Source organism: Monodelphis domestica, chromosome 8 (genome assembly GCF_027887165.1).
Source record: "Monodelphis domestica isolate mMonDom1 chromosome 8, mMonDom1.pri, whole genome shotgun sequence".
Taxonomy (NCBI): Eukaryota; Metazoa; Chordata; class Mammalia; order Didelphimorphia; family Didelphidae; genus Monodelphis; species Monodelphis domestica.
The window spans coordinates 202,425,261-202,436,732 of record NC_077234.1 but is presented as its reverse complement, the minus strand read 5'-3'; the positions used below and the strand labels follow the sequence as shown (position 1 = coordinate 202,436,732).

Sequence of the window (11,472 nt, the reverse complement as noted above, 5' to 3'; positions counted from 1 at the left end):
ATAAGCATTTATCAATGCTCCTCCTAGGTGCCAGGCACTTTCAAATATGGTGTCCCATTTGATTATCTCATTTTGTCCTCCTCACAACCTTGAAAATAGGCATTATTATTATCTCCATTTTACAGTTGAAGAAGCCAAGGCAGATAGAAGTTATTCTTCTAGTAAGTTTCTGAGATCAAATTTGAACTCGGCTCTTTTTTCATTTCAACCCCAGCAGTCTATACACTGGTCCATTTAGCCGCTTGGGTCTCTCTTCTTACGCGAAATCCGTGATCCCAGGATTGCACGGCTGCACTTGAAGTTAGGTCTAGTGCTCCTAGTCAGTGAATATATTATGGTCAAGATTGTGATGATCCAGTCCTTCCAACCCCAATGAGGATTTACTCCATGGACTCACTATTCCCAGGCTTTTCAACCCACAGAGATATAAGAGAAGATAACAATGGCTACTTTCTTCATTTAAGGCATAATATAATTTTTTAATAAATTTGTTTTGCATAGTGATTTGCAGTTGAGAAGTGTTGCATTTTGAATCAAGAACCTTGGTTTTAGCCAATAACCCATACTGTCTCTGAGGTGTGGTCCAAGCCACCCAACTTCTCAGGGCTCTGGGAAACTCAAATGTCCCAAGGAGCCAAGATGGTCCCAATCTGCCCAATCCTGGGTCATAAAGAGTCCCGCTGGGACTACGTGACTAATCATGCAACTTATGAGAGACGTGGCATTTGCCCTTTCAGGGTTTTCAAGTCTTATCCATTTTTTTTTGTCTCTACACACTTCAGACCCTAAGCCCTGTCATCTGACCTAGTGATGCTAACTTAAAGTATCCCTGAAACGTTACGTCCACCCTGTCTGTCCCTAATATTTTTGAGGGGTCATAAATGCAATTTGCATTTGATAAATGCTTTCTCCCCTTCATTTATCTGGTTCCCTACATGGAAAAAATTACAAACCAGATTCCTTAACCCCTTCCAGTTTTCAACATCAATCCTTTCTTGTTATTCTTCCAATCATCTCGAGAAGTCAGCCAAATCATTTCATTATTATTCCCATTTTACTTACAATGAAACTGAGGCTCAGAGAGACTACATGGATTTTGTCCAAAATCACAGGGACAAGGCAGGCCAGAATTCAGGTCTCTTTATTCCTAATTTGATGAACATTGATTACACTGCACCATTCCTGCCTCTCCTAAGAAAAATGAGGGTAATGATAGTTTGAAAATGGAAAACAGAGGGACAGCTGGGTGGCTGGGTGGATTGAGAACCAGACCAAGAGATGGTAGGTCCTAGGTTCAAATCTGACCTCAGAAAATTCCTAACTCGTGACCCTGGGCAAATCACATTGTCTAGTTCTTACTGTTCTTCTGCCTCGGAACCAGGACACAGATTCTAAGACAGAAGGTAAGGGTTTAAAAAAGAAAAGAAAATTGAAAACAAATATTTATTCACCTGGTTAGTCAATCAGTATTGATTCTAAGACAGAAGGTAAAGGTTTAAAAAAGAAAAGAAAAGAAAATTGAAAACAAATATTTACTCACCTGCTTAGTCAATCACCTACAAGACATATGAATTCGAGGCAGGAGAAAGAGAGAGACTTCAGGGGAAGGTGTGGTGTGGAAGGAAGGATAGCTTATGTGCTTTCAAGTCAGAGGAGGTTCTGAGAAAACTCGGTCACTCTGGCAATAAGTGCAAGGACCGGGCACAGGATGTGAGAGAAAGGGATGAGGGGTACAGTAAAATGCCGTGAGTTGCAGGAAAAAAAGAAACGGACGACCTTGGCTGGAATGCAAAGAGGGGGTCAAGCTGAAGCTGAAGGAATGTTCCTGGCTCTCTTGGAATTGTGAGAGGGAGACTGCTGGGAGGTAACTGCCAGCCCTGAGGAGCAGTGAGAGAGTTGATGGCTTCTGGACTTTGGTCTCCCTCTGATCCTGCTTTTGATTCTCGGTGAGAGCCTACATTTGCTTCCTGTTGTTCCTGAGAGATCTTCATCTCGGGCAATTCTACCTGAGAGACTCTGAGGAAGAAAGCCGGCTGTTTTGTCCTGAACTGTTTGCCTGCATCTTTGGTGACGGGCCATGTTGGTCGCCAACCCTGATCCAGCCAACGTGATCTGCTCCCTTTACCCCAAACTGTTTTGGAGAGGCTGGAGACTAGGAAAGCTGGGCTAGGGAATTTGGGGGGGGACATAGCGCAGCCAGGAAGGCTGTGAGCTCACTTGGAAGCAAAAGAAGCAGGGTTTGTGAAAAGCTCTTAGTTTTATTAGCCATGGGGCTTCTTGAGCCCTCCACCCTCACCAGTCCTTGTTGCTCGGCTTCATTAAACCTGTTGTTAACAAGTATACTTCCACATCAGTCAGAGTGCACTTTTGAGAGCTCCAGGACTGAGGGCAGCCGTCTTGTCCTCCGAGACAACCAACTTCTGCTTCTACTCACCTTTTTGAGTGGCAAAACCTGGTTCTTTCAGATGTTGAGTAAAGAGACTGAAATACGCCTGAAATTCTCCAGAAGAGTGATGTTGGCCTGGAGCAAATCTCAGTGTTCTGAGAGGAGCAGTCACATTGAGCTTGGACTATGAGGGGAAGAATTGTGACTACCACATCAAAGAAGAGAATAAGTCATGACCAGTGCATGAAAGTGAATCAGATATTTAGGGACTTTTTTTAAGCCCCCAGATTTCCTAATCTTATCCATCATTGAGAAGGACCCACTATTTCAGTCTAGGCAGCAAAACAAAAAAAGAAAAAGAAAAAAATTAAAAGAAAGAAGGAAGGAGAGGAAAAAATACAAAGGAATGAAAAGTACAGAAATGTCTAGACCTTGAAATGTTAGTTTCATTCTTTCTAAGTGCAACTTTTCTTCATTACTGGGCTTAGGGATCTTTTTAAAGGGATAGAAAAAAGGGTCTAGAAAAGAGAAAATGTTCTTCCATCATGCTAATACCATACCGCAGAAATTCAGCCCTCGTCTTCTTGCAATTAAACATGAAGCTCCAGGAGTATCGATATTTCTGATGTTCCCGTAGCATCCCCAATTACTACTTTCAGCAGGGTCTAGAAGAAGAAAGAGATTTCAGAGTAAGATACTTAGCTGATATGGTTTGATGATGGATGTAGCCAAATAATGGAAAACATACTATGTAGTGAAATTCTATTTCCAGCTCTGTCAACTTTAAAAGGGTACAAGGACAGTCGTTTTGCTCATCAAACACCACTGGCCATCTGGGAGTTGAGCTAGGAGTTACGAATGCCTTGTTAGAGACAGGAGAAACTGCTGCTCAGAGCTTCCTTCCCCATTATTTTCCTCTAAAATTTCATGAAATTTCACAGAATTTCACAGAGCTGAGGAGATCGAGGACTTAGGAAGGAGCCACAAATTAGGGACCATCGACTCACTATCAAGTGATCTCCATTCTAAGAATAATTTCCAATTTATCTTGACGTCTAAGTCATATCTGTTCCAAACCCTACTAGTGCAGTCTAGCCTGTGAAATATTCAGATGTGGTCTGGGAAAAGTGGAAAAGTAACTCTTTGTCTCAACGTCATTTTCCCCCCTTTGTTCTAATCTGGGTCCTCAGTTTAGTCCTAGTTTCTTCTCGTGAGGTGCTTTTCCCATATTTTGCTTTTAGCCTAACCCTAAGGAAAGGAGATATGGAAACCTGTCCTCTGCCCCCAAGATTGGTATCTGGTGCATGTGCATGGGAGTCAAGGCTTTTAATTCATCTCTTTCATCCTCCTCGTTATCTCTCTTGGGGAAATCTCATTTCATTCCACCTGGGAGCTGCTGGCATGCAGGCAGTTCCTGAAAAGAAGAGGCTCATCCCTTAGGGAAACTATCAGAATTCGGCAGAAATCATATTCCTAATAGCCAATAACGTATGTATTTTTATAGAGTCACATGGCTAGGCGGTGTCTGAAGCTGGATTTGAACCTAGGTGCTCCCAGCTCTATCCATTGTGCAACCCAGCCTTTCCCTTTATTCTTATCATCAATATATATGGAATTAGCCCAAGTTCATAAATATTTGGTAATTGGGGATCTTTATGATTAGGATAACATGCTCTTTTTAAAGTGTATATCTTTCTTTTTTTTTAAATCCTTAACCTTCCATCTTGGAATCAATACTGTGTATTGGTTCCAAGGCAGAAGAGTGGTAAGGGCTAGGTAATGAGGGATAAGTGACTTGCCTAGGGTCACACAGCTGGGAAGTCTAGACTTGAACCCAGGACTCTCCGTCTCTGGGCCTGACTCTCAATCCACTGAGCCACCTAGCTGCCCCCTAAAGTGTATATCTTTTGTAAATGGAATGATAAATACATTCAGTTGTTATTCAGTCCCATCCAACTCTTCATAACCCCCTGGACCATAGCAACTCCAGTGCTTGCCCATTGAGTTTTCTTGGCCAAGATTTACCATTTCTTTCTGTAGTAGATTAGGGACAACAGAGATTAAATGACTTTCCAGGGTCACATAGCTAGTTTTTGGCCAACAGTGGATTTGAATTCAGGACTTGCTGATTCCAGACCAGGTACTCTATCCACTGAGCCATCTAGCAGCCTCAAAGTTTTATTTATTGGTTTGTTTTTTTTTAAGCCTGCATACTTGACAGTGGAGACTGGGTGCCTTCAGGGTGGGTTGGCAATAGCATATATTTAAATTCTGACCCCAAGCAACATTTTGCAAGTCTTTACCCTCAGAAAGGCCCTTGTTAACCTATCTAGGTATCCCTTTCCTTTTCCTGGGCTCTAAAGAATAAGAGACTAGACAGAGTGCTAGGTCTGGAACTCTGGTCCCAGACACTTCCTTTGTAATCTTAGGCAAGTCACTAAAACTCTCTTTGCCTCAGTTTCCTCAACTATAAAATGGGGATAGTAGCTCTTGCTCCAGGGGTTGTTGTGAAGATCAAGTGAAATAAGTGTAAAGCACTCAGCACAGTGCCTAGCACATAGTGGGAGCTTAATAAATGTTTGTTCTCTTTTCTTCCCAGGTCCCTTCCTATACCTTACTCCTGATACCAGAACTTGTTGGAGGGAAGAACTAGAGGTTTTTATTTTATCTGTAATTTTGTGTTTCAGAAGTTCCATTCACCTACCATCCTCAGTTTCCCTTGTTTTCTATAATTCTAGGACCAATGAATGTCAGTGATGCCAAATGGAAAGGAAAAAGCAATGACTTACAAATAAGGGCAGCCAGACCCAGAAGCAGCCAGGAAAGAAGCATCCTGATGGCTTTTCTTTTGCAGGACCTGAAATGGTTTTGAAATAAATGTTACTTTGAAAGAGTTGAAAGCATTGACAGATACCATAAAAATCTGTAATGTTTTTCTTGGAGAAACAAAAATAAAAAGGACCAAATTTCTCTAGGCCCCAACCAAGAGGAAAAAAAGAAATCATCTGAATTGTAACAGAAAAGAAAAGAAGAAAGTTAGTTCTATAAATTTTGGCATCCTTCAACAAAGCTTCAAAATGATCTAACTGTCTCTTGGCTTGTTCAAGCAATCATCAACCCCCTTGATCCTTTTCAAGGTAAGTATTTAAGGAGCAAACTTGGAAGCATTTCTTTCCTTCTTACACTATGAAAATCCAAGATATACTTTCTGGGCTGTGCCTGCTTTCTGCTCAGACCTCAGGCCCAGACTCATGAGTGGAGAAAGTAAATTGCTTGATGACCATCCCTTCCTCTCAACAACCTTTTCCTTAATAAAAGATAGATATGCAAGGTTAATATTTCTTTGGCCTTTCTTTGGGAGGGGGGGAGGTAGAGGTAGATGTGGAAAGCTAATAATTTTTCTGCAATTAATTATTTATTTTTTAGCCTTTAAAACTTTTTCTGAGTTCCAAATTCTCTCCTTCCTACTATCCCTCCTCCAGCCACTGAAAAGTCAAACAATAGGATATCAAAATACATGTGAAATCCTGAAAAATAAATTTCTATATTGAAAGATGATTCTAAAGGTGAAAGACTTCCCCCTCACATGTGTATTTTCAATTTTCTTCCTTCTTTAAGTTTTTGTTGTTTAATCATTTTCAACACTTCATGACCCCATGGGGTATTCTTATTGGGAATGGCCCGCCATTTCCTTCTCCAGCTCTTTTACAGACGAGGAGACTGAAGCAAACAGGGTTAAGCGACTTGCCTAGGGTCACACAACTAATAAAAGAGGCCAGATTTGAACTCATAAAGATGAGTCTTCCTGACTTCAGACCACTGGACCATCTAGCTGCCCTTCTTCTTCAGATAGGTAGAAGCATTATAGACTTTAATCTAAAATTGCTATCAGAAGCCATTTAGTTCAATCCCATCATTTTACAGAGGAAGACACTGAAAACCAGCCTAGAAAAATTAAGTAGCTTGCCCAAGGTCAGGAAGACAGCAACCAGCCAAGCTGAAACGTGATCATCTCACTGGGATGTATGGACTCCCATTATCACCCCCCCTCCCATCACTTGAAAGGGATTTTGTCTGATTCTTCCCACCCCATTCCTGTCCAGGAAAGGACAAAGGAAAGTCCTCTACTGCATTCCAATTCCTCTGCCCCAGCTTCTTAGCATCAGTTGATAGGATGAAACTAGAAGCAATAGATGAATATTGGATTAAGCGCTGACCTGGGAGCCAAGAAGACTTGGGTTGACTCAGACACAATCTCTGTGACCTTGGAAGTCATTCAACCCCATTTTACTTATCTATAAAAATAGGGATAATAAACAACGACTTTACGCAATTATCGTGGTGATCTGAGGACAAAATGCTTGTAAAGGGCTTTGCAGACTTCAACAAGATAGATGAAGGCTGAACACACTGTGGTATAGGATGATGATGGAAAGCTACTGTGCTATAAGGAACGATGAACAGGATGAATTCAGGAAGAGCTACATGAACTGATTCAGAGTGAAATGTGCAGAACCGGGCGAACATTATACACAGTAACTGATATACTATGGAACAATCAAATGTGATAGACTTTGCTACTAACAGCAATACAATGTTCCAGGACAATGCTGAAGGATCTATGAAAAAGAATGTTGTCCACCTCCAGAGAAAGAACTGTGGGAGTAGAAATGCAGATAGATGAAAGCACATGATTTATTACTTGTTTATTTGGGTATATGATTTGGGGTTTTGGTTCTATAAGATAATTCACTTGAATAATGTGGAAATAAAAAGATAAATTAATATCAGTTGTTATGATTACTATGATTACTACAACTAACTTAATATATAGAAAATCTACATAGGAAAAGACTTGCATTAGGGTGTAGAGAGTTAAGGGAGGGCATCCCAGATATAGTTAGACTACATACACCTATAAAGTTAAAAAAAAAAGAAAGAAGGAAAAAATCCTGAGATGCACCAACTTCTAGTGAAAAAAAATATATATATATATATAATAATGGCAATATCTTTGAGGTAGCTGGGTGGCACAGTAGAGAATGCACAGTGATAATAATAGTGTTTCATAATAATAGGGAACTGAGGACAAATTCCTTCTAACACAGGGAAGAAGGAGTTTTATTTTTAAATGAGTTAAAGGAGGTAGAGCTGATGAGTGAAGAAGGACTCAAGGTGAAGAGGATATTTAAGTATTTTTATTCTGGACTGGAAAAAAAACTGGCATTTTTTTGTATTTTTTGGTGGTGATTAGAAGGTAGGTAGTGCTAGACCTGAATTCAAATCCCACTTCAGATGTTTACTAGCTGTGTTACCCTGGGCAAATCACTTGACTTCTCTTGGCCTCTCTTTGCTTCTCTGTAAAATGGGAATAAGAATAGCATCTATCCCCCAAGGTTGTTATGAGGATTTAATGAGATAATATTTAAGTATTTTGTAAACCTTAAATTGCTACATAAATGTTAGCTGTTAAAATGATTATCTTATGCATTATCACCACCTGAAGGAACAGGAGTGATATTTGACCATTGGCAACCACTAAATGGACATAGAAATGTACGTTTTATGTTTATAAAAACATATATGGCAGGGGCTGCTAGGTGGCACAGTGGATAGAGTGTCAGGTTTGGGGTTGAGAAGACCTGCTTTCAATTCTGGGCTCAGATACTTCCTAACTTTGTGACCCTGGATAAGTCACTTAACCTTATTTGTCTAGCCCTTGCCCTTCTGACTTAGAGTTGTTACTAAGAAAGTAAAGGTTTTTTAAAAAAAAGATATTGTAGACTGAACAATTACAGATTAGATCCCTAATGCTTTCTGGTTTTCAAAGAGCCTTCACATAGATCATTTCAGGTTATTCCTCAAACCATCTGGAATAGAATGGCATCCCAAATGAAACGATTGATCAATAATAAATAAACACATAACGTGATTGGTACAGGCCCTCCCTGCTCAACACACACACAGCCCTACCTTCTAATTACCATAAAAAAATACAAAAGTGCCAGTTTCTTCCCAGTCCAGAAGAAAAATATCTAAATACCCTCTTTGCCTTGACCACAGGATGTAGTGGATGGCTGCTTCCATGGAGTCCTTCTTCACTCATCAACTCCACCTCTTTTATGTCATTTAACAATAAAATCCCTTCTTCCCTGTGGTAGGAGGAACTTGCCCTCAGTTCCCTATTATTATAAAACACCATTATGATCACTGTGCATTCGATAACACTTGACACCTTGAAAATGCTCTAAAAGTTATTTTCCTTAGTCATTCCTCGTGCAAATAGAAGTGCCTGGGAGGAATTTAAGGCTTTATTGGAAAGAAAACTAATTAAAAACTTAAAATTTTATTGGAAAGAAAAAATGTTAAGAAGGCACTTGAAAGGCATTCACACCACTTTTTGCTTGCTCAGCAGAAGGTATAAATCATTTCAGCAAATACTACGGCTTTTCTTTTACTTTGCCAGTGAAGCTGGTCTAACTTTTCAGAATGCTTAGAAGGGTTGAGAGGTCCATATTTAGTCTGAACAATGTCATATTGTTGCCCAGTATATAAAGGCTGGATGGGCTTCTTCAGGCATCAAACAGGAAACATTTATTTAGCACCCCCTGAGCACATGGCATGTACACAACAAGAAAGCCTACTGCAAAGAAATAAAATAAAATAAAACAATTAGAGAGAGACAGAGACAGAGTTTTGGTATAAGGAAGTCTGGCTGGCTGGTTGAGATTATATCTTCACTGGGGCTTCCCAGAAACTTTCTAAAAGGAGATACTAAAAATGCTTTAATCCCATTCATAGGAGAACAGTAGGTATTTTATTGTCCCACATTTATTTAGCCTTGGTAAAAAAATAAATAAATATATATTTTTAAAAATCACCAGTAGGAGGTCTTCTCTGGCATGGCAACCTGCTATGAATAGAGAGGAAAAAAGAAAAGGAAGGAAGAAAAGATAGAGGGAGGTAGAAAAGAAGGAAGGAAGGATGGAAGGAAGGAAGGGAGGGATGAAGGAAGGAAGGAAGGGAGGGAGGAAGGAAGGGAGGAAGGAAGCGAGGAAGGAAGAAAAAATAAGAACTAAAAATGCTTAGCAGTGTAAGACCCATTGCTCAATATTCCAGTTAGGTAAAAATGATCTATTTCAAGGTGATTATCCCAAGTTGAAGGTAACAATGGGGCATGATACCCATTAGGCAGGATGTTTGTTCAGATTTTTGATGATTAATCAGTTAATACACACCTCGCTCCCTGATTCTGGAAACCACTCTTTAAATGCCAAGTAGAGGTAGATATCAAGGAAATAATACCCAACATATAAATGACCCCATCTTCCTTCACTCCCATCCTAGAGAGGGAAGTGAATAGCAGCAAATGGTATAGTACTGGTAATAAGAGTAGAATAAATAGCCCTATAAGGAAAAAGGAAGAAACCACATGGATTTTGAGTTGGAAGAGACCTTAGAGGTTCCTCTTCGAACCTCCTAATTTTAAAGACGAGGAAACAGAGAAATAAAAAAGTTATATGACTTGCCTACAGCCAAGCAAGTATTAACAAGCAGAGTTGGTGTACAACTCAAAAATTTTTTGACCTTCTGTATGTTCTCCTGTTCGTTGATCTGTTTCCCCTGTATTCTTCATTTTACACATTACAATGGTTTTCTTTTGAAAAAACAACAACAAAACTCCTGCTCAGAGTTCTTTTCACAATGCCATACTCTAAGGCAAAATTAATTCTGACAAAATATTAGCTGAGTAATCTATACATTGGAATTAGCCCCTCTTCATCTGGCTAGGGGCACCATTTCCCAAAAGATGCTGTCATTCCTAAAGGTTGAGAACAGACAGAATGCCTCTTCTTGAAATATTATGTCATAGAGGGAAAGCCTTTAAATTCCTTCCTGAGCAGTCTCAACTAATGCCATGTTATCCCTAGGAAAAATCAAATCAAGTTGACTCCAGTTAAGTGACTTCTAAAGTGTGTTCATTTAGAGGGCATGTTTTTGTCTCCTAGTGCCATTGTTATATGTTATATTAACCGTCGAATATGGTTAATAGTTTCTAGAGGTCCTATGTCATTCATCCTGGTCTCCTGTCCCTGCCATTAATTCCTCTGGAAAAACTGAAGCTGAGCCAAGAGCCATGACTTGCTACCTGGGTGTGCTAATTTTAGGGAAGTAGCAGCAGTATGTTTTACCCATTTTTTGCATTCATCCTTTATCTCATTATTTTTTATTTAGTTTAAAAAAATCTTTTCTAATTTTTTTCTTTCTTTTTAATTTTTTCAATCAACAAAAATCCACCTTCTCTCCCTCCTAGCTCCCCTCAGTTGGGAAAACCCCCCAAGACTCTTGATAATTACATATAATCTGAATAAGAAAATTCATCTGGAAGAACAAAAGATCAAGAATATTAAGGAAACAGATTTTTAAAAATGATAAGGATGATGGCCTAGTGGCACCATATATTCTGTAAAGCAGTAATAATCACTATAATCTGGTATTGGTTAATTTGCCTAACCAAAAGACCCCAGCTTTTGGATAAGAACCCACTACTTGATAAAAACTTCTGGGAAAGTTAGAAAAAAATATGGCAGAAAGTAGGTACAGATCAGCATCTCGCACCTTATTTCATGATAAGGACAAAATGGTTATATGATTTAGACATGAAGAGTGTTATTATAAGTAAATTAGAGGAACATAGAATAGTTTACCTGCCAGATCTATGGAGAAGGGAAGGATTTAAAACCAAACAAGAGACAGAGAACATTACAAGATATAAAATGAATAATTCTGATTATATTCAATTTAAAAGGTTTTGTACAAACAATAACTACATATAATCTAGCAAAATAATCTCCTGAATCAGTCTTGTCAAAGAAACTAATTTTTTTTCCTAAGGAGATAATTCTTTGTTCAGACTTCCTGATGAGACTATCACACATATTTTCATGTTCATTTTCCCACCTCGCACACATTTTCTCTCTGTCTCTCTGTTTCTCTTTGTCTCTCTGTCTCTGTCTGCCTCTCTCCCTCTCCCTTCCATCTTCCCCACTCTGTATCACTTTGATCTCTCTCCCTCCTCTCTCTTT

General features: G+C 39.4%; 1 protein-coding gene across 1 annotated transcript in view; it reads right to left on the bottom strand.

Annotated features, from left to right (window-relative positions):
* LYG1 (lysozyme g1) overlaps window positions 1-11,472 on the bottom strand; it is a 64,821-nt gene that overhangs the window by 16,044 nt on the left and 37,305 nt on the right. Inside the window, exon 2 of the mRNA XM_056808516.1 lies at window positions 2,947-3,051. Within this exon, the coding sequence (XP_056664494.1) occupies window positions 2,947-3,051 (105 nt within the window). The remainder of the gene's footprint in view (window positions 1-2,946; window positions 3,052-11,472) is intronic.